This window comes from Neopsephotus bourkii, unplaced genomic scaffold (assembly GCF_033783945.1).
Source record: "Neopsephotus bourkii isolate Nb327-2 ecotype Australia unplaced genomic scaffold, CSIRO-AGI_Nbou_v1 NB_735, whole genome shotgun sequence".
In the NCBI taxonomy this organism is placed as follows: Eukaryota; Metazoa; Chordata; class Aves; order Psittaciformes; family Psittacidae; genus Neopsephotus; species Neopsephotus bourkii.
This window is the reverse complement of record NW_026901233.1, coordinates 241585-266589: the sequence shown is the minus strand read 5'-3', so window position 1 is coordinate 266589 and position 25005 is coordinate 241585. Positions and strand designations below refer to the sequence as shown.

Here is a 25005-nt window from a genome sequence, read left to right as displayed (position 1 = left end):
ACCACTTATAACAGCCCCAAAGGGCCAATATAACCACTCCAAAGGCCCAGACAGCCACAGCACCAGTCACACCTCTAGCCCATCAGTACTGCCTCCAGAGAGCTTTACACACATTTGACATCACCTGTGCACACACCAACTGGAAATAATTGTTCAGTTTAAAGACCCAAAACAATAAAACATGTCTGGAGAGGATACAGATGTATTTACACAGACATACACACATATCTCAGGTTTGTTTGAGGCAGATGCATGCAAGCTCACATTTTTACTACTCGTTTTTCTTTTAAAGAGTACTCAGCTTTATTCTTTGATTTTCCAGGTTCTTACTAGCAGGCCCAGCACTGCTCGTTGGCTTGTCTAAGCTGCAGTTCATGAACTAGACTATTCAGAAACAAAGAAATGACCAGCAGACAAAGGAAGGGGGGCCTCCCCACAGAGCAATCTCTTGGTCCAGTTAAATACTGGATACTGTGTGCTCCCCCCAGCCCAAACACATTTTGAGGGTGGAATACATCATTTCTGTACCTGTATCTGAGTCTTTTTGATCTCCATTTGTTCCAACAGTGAAAGGCAACTTCCGTTTGGTCGCTCGCTCCTTCACCTCTTTGCCGCCATCACTCCGGTCCAACTTTGGAGTCTTGGTTAGAGAAACTTTATCTTTCTCCTGCAAAGAGAAGAGATCGGACTAACAAGAGCCTTCCCCAGGCTGTGTTCACCTAACCTCCCAAAGTCCTACACCAGCCTCATGCAGCATTTGTCCTTTCTTTTTCACTGTGGGTTTCCATCATCAGGGTTTACCATCCTGCAGAAAGCAACCTCTACAAAGCTAAAAACCCCACCAGAGAAGAGCAAAGCCAACCAAGGCTGCTGCATGGTGCCAAACCTGCAACCAATTCATTTGAAAACCGGAGCTGATGATGTGTGTGACCATGGAGGGAAGGCAGGTGGGGGGGGGGGGGGGAAAGGCAGGGAACCCAAGGATTTCCCAACACAACCACCCCCATCACTTGGAAGAGTTTCCTGATCCCAAGCAGAAGTGGGACACAGGGAAACACGCAGTGCATGCCTGGGGGATGCACAAAAACCAGTGATATAAGGAAAGCAAGTGCCTGGAAAACATAGGGTTAAAATATTTTTAACTTACCTTAGGTCTAAGATAGAGAACAATGTTTGTGTTGTAAATCTGTGGTGTGATAGCAGAATTTAGTAGTCTTACTAACAAGAGTGAATTGTTTCCTTTCATCCTTCTACTGAGTGAAGTATTTCTTACCATCCTTCTAATTATCAGTTAGTTTGGAGACAGTGACTCCCTAACATCTGCTATCTTAGGAGGCAATAAATTTTGTAGAGGAAGGTCACACTGTTCTAAATCTTTACCAGCTATCAGAAACTTGCAGATACGTCTGGTTTCAGCTAATTTGTGATTACTGGGGCATCCAACTGTGCCAAAGGTGAAAAGTGCACCCTGAGGAAGACTACTTACTTCATCTTGAAGACCCCTGCCCACGACCATCGGAGGGCAGTGCGCAAGCACCAAAAGGGAGGAGACTTATGATAATGAGTACCTAAACTAACTGTAATATCCCCGCCAAACTCTCGGGAACCTAATAAGTAAGTAGGTTTGTGTGTAATAAATATCTACTTGCTTAACCCCTCGGTGTGCAAGATAGGAGGAGCTATCCCCCTTGCACCCGGCGCTGTAATAAACATACCTGCTTCATAACTCTCTCTGAGTTGTAGAGTCTGATTCTGTGCTTCACCAGCACTAAAGCCCTTGGTTCCAAATAGAGAGATGAGGGCTTCACCTTGGGACCTGAAGTATTTCTAGCACAAGAATACATCATTACTACTTAAGCTTACATGGTAACATGTTATTCCAGAGAATATTCTGGCAGATAACTCTGCTAACATTACTGACTGCCACAAGAACAGCATCACAGCCAAATGCCCTGTGAAGGCTTGCACTGCACAGACAGGGTAACAATTCCATGGAATTATATAATCATAACATGGTTTGGGTTGGAAGGGACCTAAAAGCTCATCTAGTTCCACCCCCCTGCCATGGGCAGGGACACCTTCCATTAGACCAGGTTGCTCCAAGCCCCATCCAACCTGGCCTTGAACACTGCCAGGGATGGGGCAGCTACAGCTTCTCTGGGCAACCTGCGCCAGCACCTCACCACCCTCACAGGGAAGAACTTCTTACTAAAATCTCATCTCAATCTCCCCTCTGTCAGTTTAAAGCCATTCCCCTTGTCCTGTCCCTACAGGCCCTTGTCAAAAGCCCCTCTCCAGCTTTCTTGTTAGCCCCTTTAGGCACTGGAAGCTGCTCTCAGGTCTCCCCAGAGCCTTGATATAAGAAGCATTATTATTTTAAGCAAGTGCTTATGGACTGAACACTGTGCCACTGCTCTAACAACAAGGCCAGAACAAGCAGTTTTGCAATCGATTTGCTTTCAATAACCCAGCAAAACCTAGACCTGGAGCTTTAGCTATGAAGTTGAATTAAAGAATCTCTATACAGTAAATCATACAAGACCATTTCTGGAAACTCAGACAAGCACATCTAACAGAAATTCCTTTGTTTAGAGCAGCCCATTACACTGTTTGCATCAGGCTCAGCACCCTGGCAGGTGCCTCCTGTGCCAGCAGCGTCACTGTGTATGTTGCTCCTTCCTCTTCCCAAGTTCCTGTCTGGCAACCATATTTCACCCACAGATTAAAGAGAAATCCTTTACTGGGACCAACAGGTTCTGTCTGCTTGTCCCCCTCATGACAGGCAGCGTGACAGCCCCATGGCTGTACACCCAATACTTATGCTCTCACACCAGTCAGGGCTAAAAAAATGGGTTGGGGAATCCCTTTTTTGTTAAAGCAAGTGAAACAAACCTGTCTGACAGTGGCTCATGGGGCTGGTGGGAGCCAAGGCACATTCAGAGCCAGAAGAAGGGCAGCCCTGCCCCAGAGCAGCCCTTCCTCAGCACAGGAAGCAGCAGAGCAGCAGGACAGTAAGCACAGCCAAAATAAACACTCCGGTGTTTCACTTAAACACTCCAGATTTAAATGCTTTTTTTTTTTTTTCTGACTTGAACAGAAATAGTTTGCCATAACAAATAACGCTGCTTCTATTGCCAGCTGCTGTTTGGAGCAGCTCAGAGGTGGGAGGCAGGCCAGGGACCATGGATCACCTCCCAGGACCATCTGGTTGCAAGCAGATGTGGGTCTGTCCTTTCCCTCCTCAGTTTAATGCAAGCTCCAACAGCAACACTACGCTCAAACCCCACTAACCCCACATCAGTGCTGAGGCAATGTTGATGCAGGGTAAATCATCACTGACTGGTGAGATGTGGCCCCATCACAAAACTCAACTGCACTTCAAGACAACAGTCAGCCCAACAATTTTTACCCTTAAAAATCAGAGCCTTGGACAAGAGCATGAAACCAGAGAAGACCATGTGCATGTCTCTTCCTCTGCTGCCTGCGCCTAAGGGAACACTTGCACGCATTGCATCCAAGCTGCTCCACCATCACAGAGCCATGGGATCAGGCGGCACACTTCTTCCTGCTTTGGAAGTGCATTTGCACCTCTCGCATTTGACATGTGCACCTCGGGTTTGCCAGCACTGAGCAGTGGCAATCCTTGGTAAGAGACAATTCCAGAAGACTCCAAGGTGGATTGATGACACTTCCCTGCACCAGCTGCCATTCTTGTGGGCTGTACTGCAGTTTCGTATCCCAGACCCTTTGAGCAGGCTGCTCCACTCAGCATTTCAGTAGTAGGATTTTCCTTGCCTATACTCCCACCATTTCTTCCAGACATCAGTTTCACATTAAGAGCTTCAACAAGAGGTCCAGTGTGCTCAATGCAAAAAAGATTACAATTTTTTTATTGCTTATTACCTTAAAATAAATTTCAGCTGGAGAAAACTCATCACAACATGTCCTCTGCTGCCCAAAAAGCCTCATAGTCATCCCAGCTCCGGGCATCCCTTGGTAGTGCTGCTGCTCCTGCACCCCACTTAAAAGCAAACGACAGTGGGTGACTGTTTCAAACATACCTTCTGTAAATGCTCTTAATCTTTGGATTTGGCTGCTGTGGTGTGAAAGCCTGAACCTGCAGGCACAGGAGGCTGTGGTGCCTTCAAGCCAGGTCAGTTTCCTGCTGCATTAACACCATGGGGGACGATCTCTGCACACTTCGAATAAGGAAAACATGCAGGACAGCTAAAAATGCAACTTATTCTAGAAAATTACTACAGTGTTGTTAAAAGCTCTGAGTTGGGGAGAGAGAGTAGAAGAATTGGGAAAAAAAATTTCCCAGACCAGATGGTGAGCCCAGCATGGAAGTGGGAATGGCTGCGTGAACCCCAGTGCCAGGCACGCACAGGCAACATTCCATTTGCATTCACCCTAACGCTTGGATTTGCTAATCCAGTAAGTTCAGCACAATTAAATACCAAGGAATGAAGGAAGAAGAGCAGTCCCAGCACCACTTTGAAGATTAATTTGTACAGTAGCACAAGGATAACCGATCTCTAATAAGCAAGAGAGAGACCCTGATATCAATCTGCTTGTGTCATTTATGACATACATGAATAAAAGCCATTTTCCAGCCTCATGCAGAACTCCGGCTAGGCCAGCTTACTGCCCCAATGCCAATTTGCAGGGCAAAACCAAACGTGTTGTTTTTTTTTTGATGCAAAATTCTACACTTACAAACTCATGAAAAGAAATCTGTATTTCCAGTAGGAAGCTGACCAAGTCCCTAGCTTGCTTTACAGGACAGACCATGCATCTGCAGCACGCTCCTCCCCTTTATCCACCTATGCCCGCACACAAGCTGTGAAGCCCTGCCTGTGACCAAGGGCTGAGTCGGAGCTGTGCCTGCACTTCAATACTGACAAAACCTGACTCGCATCCCAGATGCTTATGCAAAGACTTGCATTACCAGCAATGGAAATCCCCAAGGCTCTTTGCTCTCCAAAAGGAGTTGAAAGTGCTTCAGATTGCAATGCTAGTAAAAAGCAAGCATCAATGAACAAAACCACAACTGGGAGCCTGGAAGGAGAAGCCCAGAAGGACCATGGGCTCCAATGCCTGTGCCCCTGGGTGATGCCCCATGCCAAGCTGGCAAACCAAATTCCTGCTGTGGGCAAAACAACCCACAAACCTGCTGCAAAAAGCAAATGCTGCAAGAGCGTGAGTTTCCCTGCACTAATACAGGCAGCAGTGTGTCATTCCATGACCAACCTCTGCCGTGGGAGGAGTAGGGCTCTCACCCTGTGGTACAAAAGGGGTGGACTCCAGAGAGCACGTTGGACGTGGTTGGAACCAAACCCCAGCAATCCCTAAATCTGGGTCCTTTGTAGCCTTTCTACAACCAGAGTACAAAACATAACACACACATGCAAAATTTCAAGAAGGCTGAATTTGTGTCATTATCAATGCTGCAATAATACATTGAAGCACAGAGACAACTGGAACTGAAGCCCTATTCCTGCATGCCTCAGGTGCTGAGGTTTGTAAGAAATACAACCCTGAAATGACTGTGGGCTGATTATCTTCATGGAAACGATGGCTCTGAAGTCACCCAGGGCTTTGCATATTCCATGCCCTGGGTGGGTGGCTCTGGACATACAGCCCAGCACTTGTTTGTATGGCACAGGAAGGCCCTACCAGTCCAACAAGTTTCAAGAAGAACTGAGAAATAAGGACTATGATCCCTTTTCTGAAACTGGAAGAAGAGGGAGGAGAAAAGTAAAAGCTTTTTTTTTAACCTCTGTGAGCTCCTACAAGCAAAAACCAGGAGTCAAGCACCATTCTGCTTGGTGTTCAGTTTCAACCACTGCGGCAAAAATGCAATTCAGACAATGCATGCGGGAGCATTCCCCCATAAAGAGACAAATCCTCCACTGCAGCCTCTGCACATTGCCACTCAGCAAGCGGTCCCAGGCATATAAGGAAATGGTTTTGATAACTGATATAATTCTTGCTGTAGTGCTCTGCTCAAAGTCATGAGTAATCTGCTCCTGGTATGGGGATCTGCGGATTTACACCAGAAAGGAGAATTATTCATATATGGCATGCATATTTCTACAGAACCCTTCAGTATGAACTCAATTGGAGCGCCTTCCCTGAGCAGGCTCTGTGCAGCCATATAAGGCTGGCAGGGCCCAACTGGGTGCCCCGCTGCTGTTGCTAACCCCAGAAGAAAAAGCTCCTCACTCAACAGCAGTGAAGCAGACACAGCATCTAATGTTGTCAGCCATGGAGGACAACAGAAACATGGTCTTCAAACCGCTTTGCTCTTGTGGCTGTGCCAGCACAAGCAACATTTCACTAGTTAATGCATCCCTCCCATGGAAAGGCAAGAGCAGAGAGCAAGAAGGAGTTCCCTCTTGTAATTAGCTCTACAAGTGGAAGGCAACAGATCACATCCTCACCCACAATGCACAAGCTCTCCAGGAGAGCCTGGCTGTAGCATGTCCAAGTGCAGAACTTGACCATTTCCTGAAGCACTCAGCCCACCACAGCACCAGGACCACTGAGCATGCTGCACTGCTGATTGCCTTTGATGCTAGAGCTTCAGAGCCCAAACATGTAAAGCCTGTTTAATGCTAAAACAATTGTCACTATTAAGGTCATATTGAAAGAAAACCACACAAGTGCCACTGCAGCTACTGCTCTCCTCATGCACCATCACAGGTAGTGATGGGTCCCTCCGTGTGTCATAGCTCCAGCACTACCACAGCCACTCTGCCTTCCCTAGTGAGCCTATGCCAGCAAGTGTGTGCCAAATCCCAGGCTTGGGCCTTTAGAAGTGTTCATAGAATCATAGAATAGTTAGGGCTGGAAAGGACCTTAAGATCATCAAGTTCCAACCCCCCTGCCATGGGCAGGGACACCTCGCTCTAAAAAGTGTTGACAAAGGAAAGACAAATTAAAAGCAGCGTCTGGCTTGACAGGCAGGTACAACAGCATCCGAAAGTAGGAGGTCTAATGACAGAGTGCTGTAAAAGCTGAGTCACTGCTCCAGCTCGCACTTCAGAGTTAACCAGAAACAGGGCAATTTGCTGCACCATGTCCTTTGGCCACTTGGGCTAGATCTCTGCTCAGTCCCCAAAGGACAAGAGCCTGAAAATTTCTTCTCCATTGAGAAGACCAGAATGAAGTGAGCAGAAAGGCTTACTCAATACCACTCTCTACAGGTCTGCACTGATGCCTCTGAAAGGGAAGCATAAAATTATTTGTGTCCTAGTTATTTAGCCAGCGGGAGACAACTCCAGTTCCCAGTATCCCTAGCACTGCTCAACAAACCTGCTATGTAAATAACATGCAGCCTTTAAGCTGCTGCAAGTGGATGAAATAAAATGGGAGCTGATTCATATTATAACTGATCCTTTCTCTCCACCAACATTAAGCTTCTTAACCAGCACTGTCAAAACCCCATATTTACATATCCTGTGCTGCTGGGCTCAACCTCATTTACCAGGGTAAATGCTGGTATCTCCCTGACACAACAGGGCAGCTGCTTCACCTCCAAAATCCAGGCTCCCAGTTTTTACCCAGCTACTAAAAGCCCCACACTGTGCAAAAAAAAGTGCCTGTGCTGAGGCAATGCTCCTGCTCTTGACATGACTCTTGAACTGGATCCGTGCACACACCACAACGCAGAAAAAGGAAGGGATGCTACCAGCGTGCTTGATAAAACAAACTCTTTCCTGGGAATAAATAACCCTTTGGTTATTTGTCATTGTCCTGGGTTCAGCTAAGTAGTCATTTTTCTCCTTCTTAGTCGCTGGTGCAGTGCTGTGTTTTTGAATTTCAGACTGGGAACAATGCTGATAACACTGATGTTTTTAGTTGTTGCTAAGTAATGTTTATTCTGACCAAGGACTTTCAGAGTCTCATGCTTTGCTGGTGAGGAGTGGTACAGGAAGATGGGAGGAAGCAAAGAAAGGACACCTGACCCAAACTAGCCAAAAGGGTATTCCATACCACAGCATGTTATGCCCAGTATATAAACTAGGGGGAATTACCTGGAAGGCCCAGATCACTGCTCAGGTCAGTCTGGGTATTGCTCGGCAGGTGGTGAGCAATTGTATTCTCTCCCGTTGTTATTTCCCTTATTATTATTACGAGTGGTAGCAGTAGTAGCTTTATATTATACCTTAGTTATTGGACAGTTCTTATCTCAACACGTGGAAGTTATATTCTTTTGATTCCCATCCCTATCCCTCTGGGAGCAAGGGGAGGAAGAAGGGGGGAGTGAGCGAGAGGTCGCATGGTTCTGAGTTACTGGCTGGACTCATGGAAATATTCTGGGCCTTGGCCTATACCTACAGAGCCCTGTTCAACACTATCCAGCTCCTTCAAAAGGAAAAAGATGTCTCTGGATATGAAGGCAAAGCAACAGACAGCGCAGCTACTCCAACTCCAAGCACAGAAACTACAGCAACCCCAGCGACAAGTACAGCAGCTACTCAAACCCCGAAAGGAACAGACAATGCATTTGATGATTGCGCTACTCAAAACTGAAGCACAGCAGCTGCACCAACTAAGACAACAGATATTGCAGCCACTCCAACCACAGTGATAATCACAAAGGTACAAAGAGCAACCCATGAAGTGAAGAAAGATTAATGCACTTACTACACGGGACACCATATGAACAAGAGTTATTATGTGAATCAGAGGAAGAGGAAGAAGAAGAGGTGACTTATCAACCTCAAAATTCAACTGAGCTACGGAATATGTGAAAAGATTTTACCAGTCAACCAGGGGAGCACATCATCACCTGGTTGCTCCGATGCTGGAACAGTGGGGCCGAAGGCCACAAACTAGAAGGCAGGGAATCTAAGCATCTGGGATCACTTGCTAGGGAAGGGGGAATTGACAAAGCAATTACAAAAGAGAAACAGTACCTCAGCCTTTGGAGATGGCTCTTGGCAGCTGTGAAGTTTTCCATACAAGGACAACATTATGAGTCATTCAGCCATCTGGACTACAACAGAGAAAGGCATTCAGTCTCTGAGGGAATCAGACACTCTAGACATGATCTATAACAGGCCGGATGCCAGGAATGCACTCATAGATCCAGCTGAAGTAGAATGTACACCATCCATGTGGCGGAAATTTACACGGAGTGCACCATCATCATATGCCCACACATTTGCATCAATGACCTGGCATGATGTAGCACCACCAAGAGTGGATGAAATGATTCATCAACTCCAAGAGTTTTAAGACAATCTCACCCCTTCCATCATTTCAGCTGTGGAAAAACTGTCCCAGGAGTTCAAAAAATACAAAGACGATCTATCTGATCTATCCAGCTCCCCACATGTACAAACCCATGTCACAGCTATTAACAAAAGGTGTCCTACTGATCGAGAGAGAAGATAAAGGAGGTACACACCACGGGCCACCCTATGGTTTTACCTGCGAGATCACGAACAGTAAAGACTAACAGTAGACTATAGTGTCCTGAATGTAGTCACACCACCATTGAGAGCTGCCGTACCAGACATGCTAGTACTTCAGTCTGAACTGGATTCAAAGGCAGCCAAGGGGCATGTGACAACTGATATTGCCAATGCGCTGTTCTCAATCCCTTTGGCAGCAGATTGCAGGCCACAGTTCTCTTTTACTTGGAGGGGCATCCAGTACACTTGGAACTGACGGTCCTAGGGGTGGAAACACAGCCCTACAATCTGCCATGGACTGATCCAGACTGTACTGGAACAGGGGCAAGCTCCAGAATATCTGCAATACATTGATGACATTATTGTGTGGGGCGATAGAGCAGAAGAAGTTTTTGAGAGAGGAAGGAAAATAATCCAAATTCTGCTGAAAGCCAGTTTTGCCATAAAACGGAGTAAGGTCAAGGGACCTGCACAGGAGATTCAATTTTGGGAATAAAATGGCAACATGGATGTCGCCAGACCCCATAGATGTGATCAACAAGATAACACCAATGTCGCCACCAACTAATAAGAAAGAAAAACAAGCTTTCTTGGGTGGTGTGGAGTTCTGGAGAATGCACATCCCAAATTACAGTTTGATTGTAAGCTCTATCTATCACATGACCCGAAAGAAGAATGATTTTAATTGGGCCCTAAGCAACAACAATCCTTTGAGCAAATGAAACAAGAGATAGCTCATGCAGTTGCCCCTGGAGCAGTCCAGACTGGGCAAGATGTGAAAAATGTGCTCTACACCGCAATCAGGAAGAATGGTCTTACTTGGAGCCTCTGGCAGAAAGCTCCAGGGGATACTCGAGGTCAACCCCTCGGCTTTTGGAGTCGGGAATACAGAGGATCCGAGGCCAGCTACACTGCCACTGAAACAGAGATACCTGAAGCCTGTGAATGGGTTCGAGCTGCTTCAGAAGTGATTGGCACTGAAGCACAGCTCCTCATGGAACCCTGGTTGCCCGTGCTGGGCTGGATATTCAAAGGCAGGGTCTCATCTACACATCATGCAACCGAAGCTACATGGAGCAAGTGGGCTGCACTAATTATACAACAAGCTCAAATAGGAAATCCCAGTTGTACAGGCATTCTAGAAAACATTATGGACTACTAGAGGATAAAGATTTTGTAATGCCACCAGAGGAGGAGGTGATGCGTGCTGAAGAGGCCCCACCATATAATCAGCTGTCAGAAAGTGAAAAGCAGTATGCCTTGTTTACTGATGGGTCCTGCTGTCTTGTGGGAAAGCATTGGAGATGGAAGGCAGCTGTATGGAGTCCCCTATGACAAGTTGCAGAAATTGCTGAAGGAGAGGGTTAATCCAGTCAGTTTGCCAAGGTGAAAGCCATCCAGCTGGCCTTGGACATTGCTGAATGAGAAAAGTGGCCGGTACTTTATACTGACCCATGGATGGTGGCAAATGCCCTGGGGGGGTGGTTGCAGCAATGGAAGCAGAGCAACTGGCAACGCAGAGGTAAACCCATCTGGGCTGCTGCACTGTGGAAAGGTATCGCTGCCCAGGTGCAGAAACTGCTGGTGAAGGTACGCCACGTAGATGCTCATGTACCCAAGAGTCGGGCCACTGAGGAACACCAGAACAACCAACAAGTGGATAAAGCTGCTATGATTGAAGTGGCTCAGATGGACTTAGATTGGCAACATAAAGGTGAATTATTTTTGGCCCAGGGTGCCCATGACACTTCAGGACATGAGGGCAGAGATGCAACATACAGATGGGCTCCTGACTGAGGGGTGGACTTAACAACGGACACTATTGTCCAAGTTATTAATGAGTGTGAAACGTGCTGCAATTAAACAAGCCAAACGGTTAAAACCTCTGGTATGGAGGACGATGGCTCAAGTACAAATATGGGGAGGCCTGGCAGATTGACTATATCACACTCCCACCAACCCGCCAAGGCAAGCACCATGTGCTTACCATGGTGGAAGCAACCACCGGATTGCTGGAAAAATACTCTGTGCCCCACACCACTGCCCGGAACACTATCCTGGGCCTTGAGAAACAGTTTTTGTGGCGATACAGCACCCCAGAGAGAACTGAGTCAGAGAGTGGGACTCATTTCTGGAACAACCTTAAATACACTTGGGCCAAAGAGCACGGCATTGAGTGAGTATATCGCATACCCTACCATGCACCAGCCTCTGGAAAAATCAAACAATACAATTGGCTGTTAAAAACTACACTGAGTGCAATGGTTGGTGAGACTTTCTAACATTGGGATACACATTTACCAAAAGACACCTGGTTGGTCAACACTAGGGGATCTGCCAACAGGGCTGGCTCAGCCAAATCAGAACTTTTACGTACTGCAGAAGGGGATAAAGTTCCTGTGGTGTACATAAAGAATTTTCTGGGGAAGACAGTCAGGGTTATTCCTCCTTCAGGTAAAGGCAAACCCACTTGTGGGATTGCTTTTGCTCAGCGGCCCAGACATACTTGGTGGGTAATGCAGGAAGATGGGGGAGTCCGATGTGTACCTCAAGGGGATTTGATTTTAGGGGAAACCAGCCAATGAACTCAATTGTATGCTGTTGCCTGCTATGTAGCACTTTTATAGCCCACCAACTAGATATCTTGAGATCACCAGCGACTGGCCCTGACTTCCCTCCAACCATCATCCCAACAAAGAATGAACTTTGATGAAACCAGACCAGCTCAGCAGTTACCAGACAAGTTCCGTGGTGTCATCAGCAGGCAACAATCCAACACTGCACACAGCCTGTCGTGCTCTGAAGGACTGGTACAAGAGATGGAGCCCGACATCATGGACCAGATTAATCCAGCAGCTTTATAGGGATTGGTCCATGGACTAAGGAATGATATCTCTGTCTTTGTTTGTGTGTGGGTACATATATATATATATTTATATATATATGAGACAAAAGCGATGGTACATTGAAAAATGTGGGATCTGAGCATGACGTGAGTGGTATGGAATAAGGGGTGGATACTGTCTTGGGTTCATCTATAGTAGTCATTTTTCTCCTTCTTAGTAGCTGGTGCAGTGATGTGTTTTTGATTTTCAACCTGGGAACAATGCTGATAACACCGATGTTTTTAGTTCTTGCTAAATAATGTTTACTCTGGCCAGGAAGGAGGGGAAGCCGGGAGGAAGCAGAAGCAGGACACCTGACCCAAACTAGCTAAAGAGGTATTCCATACCACAGCACATCATGCCTATTATATAAACTGGGGGCAGTTACCTGGAAGGGGTAGATCGCTGCTTGGGTCAGGCTTGGTATCAGTCGGCGGGTGGCGAGCACTTGTACTCTCTTCCCTTGTTATTTCCCTTATCATTATTATTATTGGTGGGAGCAGTATTGGTTTTGTGTTATACCTTAGTTACTGGACTGTTCATATCTCAGCCCATGGGAGTTACATCCTTTTGATTCTCCTCCCCATCTCTCCAGGAGCAGGGGGAGGAAGGGAGGGAGTGAGCGAGTGGCTGCATAGTTCTGGGTTGCCGACTGGGTTTAAACCACGACAGCCCGGCAGGGCTGTTCAGCCTAGAGAAGAGAAGGAGAAAAAATGACTGCTACTGCTAAACCTAGGACAGATGTGCACTTTGAGAAACAAGGAACAATTGTTCTTTGTGCTCCAGAGAAGTCCGTCTTTTTCCACCATGGGTACAGAAGCCCAAGAGCAGAAGGAGGTCTGCAAGCCAGCAGTGAAAACACAGGCCAATTACAAAGCTTAGCTGTTAATGAGATAGTGCAGAATTAGCACGAGGTGCTAATTCCTACATCCATTACCCAAAACAAGGGGAACTGAGAGATCTCTACATTTCTCTGCTCTGAAAGCAGTCTGCTGGAAAGCATGCTTGCCTGGTGGCATATATGGGCTTCACAGCTCTGTCATGCCCTCGACTTCAACTCAACATCTCACCTTTACCCTGGGAAATTTGCTATCTTCTTGTTCCTGGCTTCTGAAGGTGGATGTTGCTCCTTATCAGTTCTTACAGATAAAACATCTTTCTTCACCTGTGCATGGCTTCTCCTCAGCCTGTTCTCAAAGTCAGTACCTGGTCCCTACAATAACTGTCCTTTCTCCTGCATTTCTCAAATATTTATTTCGCCTTAACCCACAGTGTTTCCTGACCTTCTGATGAGCCTGTAACTATTCACATATGGATGCACTTGCATGGGGCTCAGGCAAGGCTCACTTGCTTCCACAAATACATGCCAGCCAAGTACACTTAGTATGTTACTTAAATTAAACTGGATAATATTAATGAATTAAAACAGTCATTACTATTTCAAACATTTGTGAAAAAGATGCCCCATCCAAGTGTTTCTTAGCGCACAACGTATTCATGGATGATAGTCAAGACGATGCTCAAGACCTCACCAGGGACCATGAACAACCAACTCCCCAATGGTTCTCTGGCAATGACTCCCTACATGAAACCAGCCCTGGCATCAGAAGACCGGGCAATAATCTCAAATCATATAATCACAGAATCATAGTACAGTTAGGGTTGGAAAGGACCTTAAGATCATCAAGTTCCAACCTGTCCTGGGCAGTGGGCAGGGACACCTCACACTAAATCAGGTCACCAAAGGATCTGTCAAATGTGGTCTTGAAAACCAACAGGGATGGAGCATTAACAACTTCCTTGGGCAACCCTTTCCAGCACCTCACCACCCTAAAAGTAAAGAACTTCTTACTTATATAAAATCCAAACTGCCAATGTTTAAATATTAACCCGTTACACCTTGTCCTATCACTATAGGCACTAATTAAGAATCCTCTCCCAGCATCCTTATAGGCCCCCTTCACATACTGGAAGGCTGCTCTGAGGTCTCCATGAAGCCTTCTCTTCTCCAGTCTGAACAGTCCAATTTTTTTAGCCTGTCTACATAAGGCAGGTGCTCCAACCCTCTGATCATCCTTGTGGCCCTCCTCTGGACTTGTTCCAACAGTTCCATGTCCTTTTTATGTTGAGGATGCCAGAACTGTAGACAGTACTCCAAGTGAGGTCGCATGAGAGAACAGTACAGGGGCAGGATCACCTCCTTCGACCTGTTGGTGACGCTCCTTTTGATGCAGCCCAGGATACGGTTGGCTTTCTGGGCTGCGAGCACACACTTAAGCCGGCTCATGTTAAGTTTCTCATCGACCAATACCCTCAAGTCCTCCACAGGGCTACTCTGAACATCCTCTCCGCCCAAGCTGCAGCTGTGCCTGGGATTGCCCTGAACCGGATGTAGGACCTTGCACTTGGCATGTTTAAACTTCGTGAGGTTGGCATCAGCCCACCTCACAAGCGTGTCAAGGTCCCTCTGGATGGCATTCCTTCCCTCCAGCTTATCAACCAAACCACACAGCTTGGTGTCGTTCGCAAACTTGCTGAGGGTGCACTCAATCCCACTGTCCATGTCATTGACAAAGATGTTGAACAAGACCGGTCCCAACACCGATCCCTGAGGGACACCACTCGTTACTGTTTTACAACTGGACATTGAGCCAATGACCACAACTCTTTGTGTGCAGCCATCCAGCCAGTTCTTTATCCACAGAGTGGTCCATCCATCAAATTGATGTCTATCCAATTTAGAGACAAGGATGTTGTGTGGGACAGTGTCGAAGGCTTTGTTCAAGTCCAGGTAGATGACGTCAACTGCCCTACCCATGCACATCAGTTCCGTAGCTCCATCATAGAAGGCCACCATATTGGTCAGGCAGGATTTCCCCTTAGTGAAGCCATGGTGGCGGTCACCAAGCACCTTGTTGTTTTTCATGTGCCTTAGCATGCCTTCCAGGAGAATCTGCTCCAAGATTTTGCCAGGCACAGAGGTGAGACTGACTGGTCTGTAATTGCCTGGGTCATCCATTTTCCCCTTCTTGAAAATGGGGGTTATATTTCCCTTTTTCCAGTCATCGGGAACTTTACCTGACTACCATGATTTTTTAAATATGATGGACAGTGGCTGAGCAAATTCATTCACCAGATCCTTCAGGACTCGTGGATGGATTTCATCAGATCCTATGGATTTGTGCATGTTCAGGTTCTTAAGATGGTCTCGAACCAGATCCTCTCCTACAGTGGGCCCAAGGTCTTCATTCTCACAGTCCCTGAGTCTGCCTTCCAAGTCTTGGGTGGTGTGGTCAGAGCATTTGCCAGTGAAGACTGAGGCAAAGAAGTCATTAAGAATTTCAGCCTTCTCCAAAGCCACGGTAGCCAGTTCTCCTGATAGCTTCCAGACAGGACCCACGTTGTCCCTAGTCTGTCTTTTATTTGCAACGTACCTAAAGAATCCCTTCCTTATATTTATATGATAACACCAATGTTTTTACTTCTTGCTAAGTAATGTTTACTCTGACAAAGGACATTGGTCATCATTATAGGTGGACATCATTATTGGTGGTAGCAGTTTAACTCATGAAGTTTAACCATGACATGTGCAAGGTCCTACACCTGTGTTGGAGCAATCCCAGGCACACCTATAGGTTGGTCAAAGAAGAGATTCAGAGCAGCCCTGTGGAGTAGGACTTGGGGGTGTTGGTCGATGAGAAAATGAACATGAGCCGGCAGTGTGTGCTCGTAGCCCAGAAAGCCAACCGTATCTTGGGCTGCATCAAAAGGAGCGTCACCAGAAGGTCAAAGGAGGTGATCCTGCCCCTCTAGTCTGCTCTTGTGAGACCTCACCTCGAGTATTGTATGCAGTTCTGGTGTCCTCAACATAAAAAGGACATGGAACTGTTGGAACAAGTCCAGAGGAGGGCTACTTGCCCCCCCAGACCGACCGATACCTCCTCCAACCCCGCAGTCCTTTAGCCCTTCCAGGTAACTCCCAGTTACATCCTGGGCATGACATGCTGTGGTATGGAACACCTCTTTGGTTAGTTTGGGTTAGGTGTTCTGTCTCTGCTTCCTCTCAGCTTCCCCTCCTCCCTGGCAGAGCATGAGGCTCACAAAGTCCTTGGCCAAACCAAAACATCATTGTTATCAGCTCTGTTCCCAAGTCGAAAGTCAAAACACAGCACTGTACCAGCTACCAAGGAGAAAAATGACTGCTACTGCTGAACCCAGGACAGTTCCTGATGTTGTCAGTAAAACGACCTTAGTCATAAGAGGAGTTGCTATCATCAACACATGTGGGATTGCGGGGGACGTGACAGAGCAAGGGACACAGCACTACTGATGCTCACAACCCTCAGTTTCAGCTCCAGGAGCTGGGAAGTATCCCCTGAGGGTAAGCTGAGAAACTGTAGCAAGATGAATAGAAGTAGATGATGACTGTTTCCTGAGAGGAATACAGTGGATGTAGTGTTTAATTTTTATTTATATGTAATATTTGCACACAGCAACTATTTACTGGAAACTACCAATGCTGAGAAGGATGAAAAAAATCTGAAGGAGAGGAGGCATGTCTTAAGCCTGGAGCAAAACAAGAATCTGGGAATGAAGGGCAGAAATATGAACTTATTTATCCTTTAACTCAGACTTCATCTCAGTAACCTCACCTCAAGCCCTGTCAAAACCTGAACACCACAAATAAAACCCCAGAAGCAGTTATTCTGGCAGAGCAACTCACATGCTGCATGCTCGTCAGACCACACTCAGAGCCCAGGCTCTGGGTGAAGCAAGACTGGCTGAGTCTGACATAGACATGGCATTTACAGCCAGAGGAGGAGGGAGGAGGAAAAACTCCCTCCCACAGCATGCACCTGAGCCATCACTGTACTAATTGGTCCTTCCACAGCTCAGTGTAGAAAGCCTTAAAAATGCACAGTACTTGCAGAAAATAAACTTGCAAAGCATCCCCCCATTGCTTGGCTGAGTCAGGTCTATGTGGCCGCAGCACTTCTCCTGAAGTGTGGAAGTCACTGAGAAATAAAGTGGACCCCATCAGCTGGCCAAATACCAACACATAGATTTGATTCTGTGATAACAACCCAAAGGAGCCTGCTGCCACATGAAATACGGTGATGGCTTGAAGGCATCAGGGGCAGCATTCCTAAAGGAAGGTGAGTGAACCAAACACATTACCTTTTTCCCCGTTTGTTTCTCCACCATGTCGTTGCTGAAAGAGAAATCTTCTGGCTGTGGTGTTTTAGAACACCCACCCTTGGGCATTGTTCTGCCTTCCTTACTTGATCTTCATTTATGCTGCCATAGCTTCATCATCAACCGCCTGTTTAGAGAGGAAAAGAGAAGTTAGCAATAAAAAGTGTGAGGTATATAGGAATGATTCGTGTCAGAAACTTAGGAGTCCTTGTCATCATTGCACTTTGGGAGGAATCGAAAATCATGTGTAGAATGTATACGAATGATCAGATTAAGATGGGAGTTCCTGTAAATACAATGATGAAAAGAAAAGAAGGAACAAAGGAATAATCCTTCCTAATCAAAGTCTTTGTTACTTTAAGGGGTACTTTATTTAACTACTTGAATGTCTCAAATGCTTTGCTAACTACAGAGGGTGTTTTGTTTAACTGCTTGAATGCCTTAAGGGGGTTAGGTAATCAAGGGATACATTCTGTTAGGGGATGAGGTGAAACTTGTGTATTCAATATGTAACTATATAAGAAATGGAATTGAGGGGGCTAAGATAGTGGTTAAGCTTGTGACAGACATTCCCTGTTAATGTATTGCCAAGGAATTCAATGACTTTTTAAGAAGTTTCATCACCCAAAGATAAGATCCCAGCAACAGGAGGAGAACAATGAAAAAGAATCACGTCGGTATTTGGGTGAAGGAGACAACAGAATTGGCTGAAACCCAAGACCGAGGAGTATAAGAGACTGTACCCCAGAACTCTCGGTGTGCGTCTTGGGTGGAGCGGAGACTTCCCGGTGCACCCAGCGCTGCTTGCTTATTGCCTCTCGATATTAATCAATTGTAATAAAAAATTAATTAAATCAGATCATGGCCAAGACGGAATTTTTATAACAAAATTGGTGACCCCGACGTGATCTCTGTGTGGCTGCCTGGGACTATAGCTTTTACGAGGAGGCGCCCCACAATTTGTGGCTCGGGAGTTGTAGTCCCGGGTAGTCCCACGAGATCAACGAACAGAGAGGCAATATCCAAGGAATTCGAGCTCCCGTAAAAACTGCAGTATAAGGTACCCGTAATTCTTGTGCACGAAGACCCGGACGAGAACAATGGACTGTGAGTATCGTTCGGTTGGGTGGGAGGGCCGGTGTGTGAGTGTGACTGTGATGTTTTCCTCTAACCGCGGTTCCAATCTCCCCTGAGGGAATTGGCAGGTGCAGAGAAGGATTGCTTGGTGATTTGTGTTTGTGCACCATTGAGACACGGACTGAGTATCCTGGACCTGTGGAAATACGGGCCAGGGCATCGGGATCTGTGAAGCAAGTGTGGACCTCTTCTAAGCGCGTTTCCAATCTCCCGCGAGGGACTTGGCCGCTGAAGGAGGGAAATGATAGTGATTGATTGAGAGGAGACACACCCGACAGGAAACGGGTCAGAGTAGGAGTCATAACTCTAACCCAGGGAGAGGCCCACGGAGAGGTCCCAGGAATAAGACAGGGAGCCAATTACCAGATACACCCCCAGACAGTCCCTTGGGGTTAACACTTAAGTACTGGGGCTTTTGGCCGTCCCAGGAGGGAAAAAGTAAAGAAAAAAAAAAAGGTCCATTACTGTATGGTGTGGAGCAATGGTTATTCTCACGAGGGCCTGCACAACCCAGGATTAGAGCCGAGTGAGACAGCCTTGAACTCTTTCTGACTCAGCTGAGCCGAGGAGGCCTGGAGTCGAAGAAATGTAAGCAGAACGCTGAAACAGGAGCTTGCTGGCCACAAGGCATGCACCCTGCTGTTGCAGAGATATGTGTGTAAAACTTAGCTTAGCCAATAGCAATGTATAGACAGGCACGTGAACAGTTGTTGGGGACCAATGATAGCTTTGCTTTAGGAGCGTGGCTTATTTAGAATCCTATATAAACACTGTGTATGCAAACAATAGAGGAGAACGATCATACTCATATTGAGGTTGCGTCGTTACTCCGGGCCCGACTCCCACTCCGACATCTGGTAGCAGAGGATGGTTCCCGACCAAAGATCTCCGAGACTGTGGTAAGCAGCAAGAGGAGGGTCGGAGCGGGAAGAATCGGCTGGGGAAGCCCTGCCGGGGACAAGAGGTCCAGGCAGACGCGGAAAGCCGGCGTTAGAGTAGCTCTCTAACCCCCAGGTGCAGCTATGGATCAGGAAGCTGCAGCCAACTTGCTTGCCGGAATCCTCTCCAAGAGAGGGAAAGAAGCGCCGGTGAAGCGGCTGATACGATTAATTAAGTTAGGCCAGAAATGGGGACATGTTGAGGACATTTGTCTGATATTTTCCGTATCGGAATGGCGAGACTTTGGGGGAACCATGTGGCAAAAACTGTGGAAGATGATAGTAAGGGTGAAAAGGAGGTTAAAGTGGTGCGACACCAATGGAACTCTGTCCTAGAGACCTTAAAAGAAATGAGGGCAGAGAGGGAAGCCCCCCCAGTTGTGCCTGGCACGGCATCACAGAAGCCTCCTCAGCATAAGGGGGAAGATAAAGTGAAACGGCGCTCGCGTCCAAAAGTACAAGTAGAAAGTGCAAACGCGGTCACCTTCGACCTAGAGGAAGAAGACCCCGAATCGGAATTGGAACCAGACCCAGAGTCTCTGGCAGAACCGGACTTGTACCCTCCCCTTCCTGATCCTGACTCGGATTCAGACAGTTCAGAGAGTTCGGCTCGTCGGCAGATGCGAACCAGCCTCAGTGATGGTCAACTGCAACAGCTGCTGAAGAAATTAGAGTATTGGAGGCAAAGGAAACCTTCGAACCCTCTGCTCCACCCTCCTACAATCCAGTAGTAAAGAAAGGGGAATGGGAGGGGGGTGTTGGGCACGGGGTAGGGGATTACAGTAATAACCCTGCTAAAGGTTATGGTCAAAGATGCAATTGTTATGGGGGAATTTTTGGCTATGGGTCCCTCGGCATTCCCGGTGTTTAACACTCCACAGGGGGGAAAAAAGTGGGAGGCATTGGATTTAAAGGCTGTAAAGGAGGCGCGTCAACCGGTAACATCCTACGGGTTAAAATCATCGTATACTCGGGCAATTATCGCACATATTTTTTCTGCATATATCTTAGCACCATATGATATCTGTATGATAGCTCAATTGTTGCTTACTCCCCACCTTCAGATGTGATTTAAAGTGAGCACAGCAGAGGAAAAGGCTGGATACAAGGCTACTGCCTTTGCTGCTGCTGTTAAACCCCTTTTACAATAAGGTTAGAGCGATCGCGGGGGTACTAAAGGTATGAGATGTTATAATTGTGGATGGACGGGACATTGTAAAAAAGAAACAGGGCACTGTAAAGAAAATTAGTTCAGCAGCCCGCCGCCCCCGCCTTGTCAGTGATTGAATGAATTGAAATTTGATCTTAGGACATCCGTTTTATGGATGTTTTCAGTCCTTCTTAAGGTGAAGGGAGCAACCTTTTTTACGTTAAAGTAAAAGTTCTGCATCAAGACCTGCAGTGGAAAGGTCTGTGATGGACTGTGGACTTATATACAACTCATTTAATACATTCTCTCTGTGATACTCATGTACTAGTGATGCAGAGGGTTTGTGTTAGAGGATTTTACTTGTGTTAGAGGAATTTACTTGCCTAGACAAGGTATTGTCTGTTGTAAGTGCTTACTAAGCAGAACAAAGACACCAAGTCCTATTGATAAGCAAAAGCAGGCACCTGGTCGTATTGATAAGCAGACACCTGATTATAATGATAAGTAGCTATTGATAAGGAAAAGCAGGCGCTGGATACGGGAAGAAACAGATGGTTTATGGCTGGGGCACCGACCAAACCCTAAGGCCATATGTGTAAAGACTAAAAGGTGACGAGTTCAAGAAGAGGAAGACTCATTTACTTCATCTTGAAGACCCCTACCCTGAGCTGGAAGCCATTTACTTCATCTGATGTGTATTGCCCATGACCAGAGGGGGCACTGCACAGGCGCAGAGGACTTTCTAGGTCATTATAATACGAAGCGGGGGTAGAATATGAATATGTATAGGCGTATTGTGCAACCTTGTAACTTTAGAGGATAAATGTAGAGGGAAACAACACTGAGGCACGCATGCCTTTTGGAGGACCAATCCCCCGTGCGTCTTCAGCTGAATAAAGCATACCTACTTTACAACTTTAACGAAGTTGTGGAGTCTATTCCGCTATCAATTTGGCGAGCCAGGCAGGAGATCTCTGTCGACTGCAGGACCGGCTGGGAGACGGATATCCTGGGTGCCCCAGGCCGCTTGCCTGGAGGAGCTCCGCTTCTTGTCCGCTCACTGCGGGGACAGACAAAAACCTGTGCCGGCTGCGGAAAAACGGTATGCTTGAAATTTATTTTAGTAATTTTGGGGGTCTATAAGTCGCACGCTTGACCCGGGGCTGCTGGTAAGGCACGCAGAGACGTCTGGCGCACAGCGTAGTTCCCCTTGGTAGGTAGGGCTTGCGAACGGACTCGCCGACCGACAGAGCGGCCGCTAGCGACCCTGGTGGTGGGTCGGGTGAGTTCAGAAACTCCCCAGCAGGGGCTGCCGTAAACTAAGCGAGTTCCAGGTTTTGGCTGCATCTCAGATTTCGGGAGCCAAGAGGAGGGTAATCGAAACCGCTGTATCAATGTATGGGATGCAGTGTGTACCCTTGTATGACTGAGACGTGGCATAGCTACGAAGTGAGTGCGGAGTCCTAATCCGCGGTTCCGTATTCTCCGCGAGGAGAGCGGCCGGAGACGGACGAAGTGTTTATGTTTCCTGTCTGTTGTCTTGTGTGTCTTGTTTGTAACTAAAGGTAGTTTAAAATTAGGGGAGGGAGCAACTGCCCCTCCTATGTTGGCTAGCTTCACGCCAGACACCAAGAAAAGATTCTATGTGTGCCTTGTGGGAGTGAAGTGTACGGTGGTATTGTGGGAGTGTAACTGTATGTGATGGTGGCATTCCGCGTGGGTACCTTGTGGGAGTTGAGTGGACGTGATGGTGGCATTGTGGACCTTGTGGGAACTAAGTGGACGTGACGGTGGCATTGTGGACCTTGTGGGAGCTAAGTGGACGTGACGGTGGCATTGTGGGCCTTGTGGGGACGTGACGGTGGCATTGTGGACCTTGTGGGAGCTAAGTGGATGTGACGGTGGCATTGTGGACGTTGTGGGAGCTAAGTGGACATGACGGTGGCATTGTGGACGTTGTGGGAGTTAAGTGGACGTGACAGTGGCATTGTGGCTGTGTGCCTTGTGGGAGCGTGGCTGCATTTCACGTGGATATTGTGGCTGTGTGACTGTAACAGTATGTGGTGACAACGTGTCTACTGCAAAGTTTGTTTTTTTGTTATTTTAGTCACACAAAATTCTGGTGGGATAGATATTGTTCTGGATAATCAGAAATTTCTGGCTGGCCATTTCTTGGAACTAAGATAAGTGGATTGATCTGTGGTGGAGCCACAGAGTCCTGAGGAGTTATCGGGAAGTGAGAAAAACCTGAGAACGTGTTTGTAAAAGTATCAAAGAAGTTTGAGGAGACGTGATTACAAAGGAGAAAGTAAAATGGGAATAAACCAAAGTAAAGAAATATTAAGAAAGAACCCCTTAGGGTGTATTTTGGTAAATTGGAAAGAAATTACAGGGCCCGAGGGCTCAGAAAATAAGAAAACCCTGATTAAGTACTGTAACCAATGGTGGCCTTTATATACTTTGGAAGATCAGGAGAAATGGCCTAAAAATGGAACTCTGAATTATAATACGTTGTTACAATGAATGTTGGTTTTGAGGTTGCCATGAAAATGGGATTAAATGCTGTATACAGATATGTTTTTCACTGTGGGAGATCACCCGGAGTGGCAGGCAGAATGTGAAATTAATATAGCTCTGCCAGATCCCTAATTTTGGCTCTGGAAAAGGACAAGGAAAAACTGGAAGCTAAGCTGGAGAGATGTTGTTCGGCCTGTGATATTGGGGAATGATGTTTGAAAGTTATAAATAGGAAAATTATGTATCACATACCTCTGAGAGAAGCATCCTCTATATCTGTCCTATCAGATATTGATAAGGAGGAGGAGATTGCTGTCACCTGTGACAAGCAGCACATTCACATTCAGAGTTAAGAAAGGGTTAAACCAGAAGTGCTGTTGCAGCGGCAGGCATCTGAAACCTGAAAGGAGGGGAGCTCGCGCAGCTCCTGTGTTTGATCACGGGATGGGTGCTGGGGCAGGCAAACAAGTGGGAACAGACATGTTGACAGACAGGACTGAGGGGTTGTCGAATAAATGTGGACAGAAGTGCTTTGAAACTGATGGACGAGGAATGTCGAGCAAAGGTGGGGGAAGTGGATTCTTCTCCTATGGGACCGGATCGGTGTGTGTGCTGTGGGGAGTTTTGAACGTTGGAAGTGAGACTGCCCTGCGGGGGAGGGAGCGCCATGGGGTGGCTCCGGTGCCTGAATTGGACCTGGGGAATCTACCCTAGCAGATCCACTTGTTACATTAAATCTATGGACTAGAGGAAATAAAGTGGAATTTAGGTGGATACAGGAGCAACTTATTCGGCGTTAAATCAGAGGGAAAAGAATTTGTTACAGATGTGGGAGCTACTGGCCACCAAGAAAAAAAAAAAAAAAAAAGTGCAAAACGACACAACCCTTGAGGTACAAATTGGGATAACAAATAGGAATGCATAAAATTTTTATGCATGCTGAATTCTCCGAAATCTTCATTAGGGCAAGAAGCAACATTTAAAGAAGGCAAAATGGAATTAAGAGTTAAAAATCAATTAATTGCAGTTTTGAGTATATCTTTAATTCAACAGAGAAAGCAAACAGGAGGACCTCCCTGAAATAGAAGAAATCCTTAACCAGGTGTATGTGGGAGTATGGGCATCTGAAGTTCCAGGTAAGGCGAAAAATGCTTTGCCTGTTAAAGTAGAAATAAAAAGGGGGACCTGCCCAATTAGAATAAAATAATATCCAACACAACCCACATTTATTTATTAATTGAATGTGAATTGGAATATAATACTCCTATCTTGCCAGTAAAGAAATAAAGTTGCAGATTGGTTCAAGATATCAGGAATCAACAAATTTATAGAGGATATTTATCCAGTAATAGCTAATCCATTTTCCTTATTGACTAAATTGAATCAGAAATGATTTTCCGTCTTGGATTTAAGGACTCTTGCTTACCATTGGCCAAAGAAAACCAGAATTTATTTGCTTTTGAATGGGAAAATCCTGACACGGTAAAGAAAACCCAATTAACTTGGACAGTATTATCTCAAGGGTTTTAAAACAGTCCTTTCAAAATCAGCACTGGAACTAGAATCATGGAAATCACCCATTCAGACGGGGACTCTGTTACAATATGTGGATGACCTATCAGTTGCTACTGAAACAAGGGAAGAATGTGTTCAGTGAATGGTGGGATTATTGAATTTTCTGGGACTGAATGGTTATTGGGTAACCAGACAAAGACCCAACTAATCCAAACCCGAGTTTCCTACCTAGGATATGA

General features: G+C 46.4%; 1 protein-coding gene and 1 long non-coding RNA gene across 3 annotated transcripts in view; both read right to left on the bottom strand.

Annotated features, from left to right (window-relative positions):
* LOC133212692 (ankyrin repeat domain-containing protein 11-like) overlaps nt 1–25005 on the bottom strand; it is a 198807-nt gene that overhangs the window by 34841 nt on the left and 138961 nt on the right. For both annotated transcript variants that reach the window (XM_061354378.1, XM_061354377.1), the window contains exons 3-4: nt 17492–17636; nt 529–667 (exon numbers count right to left, since the gene is read on the bottom strand). In XM_061354378.1, coding sequence (XP_061210362.1) covers nt 529–667; nt 17492–17578 — 226 coding nt within the window. In that variant the 5' untranslated portion in view covers nt 17579–17636. The remainder of the gene's footprint in view (nt 1–528; nt 668–17491; nt 17637–25005) is intronic.
* LOC133212690 (uncharacterized) lies at nt 10887–12339 on the bottom strand. Its single transcript, XR_009725572.1, has 2 exons — nt 12004–12339; nt 10887–11281 (listed from the first exon to the last, which is right to left on the bottom strand). It is a non-coding gene; the product is annotated as an uncharacterized LOC133212690 (long non-coding RNA).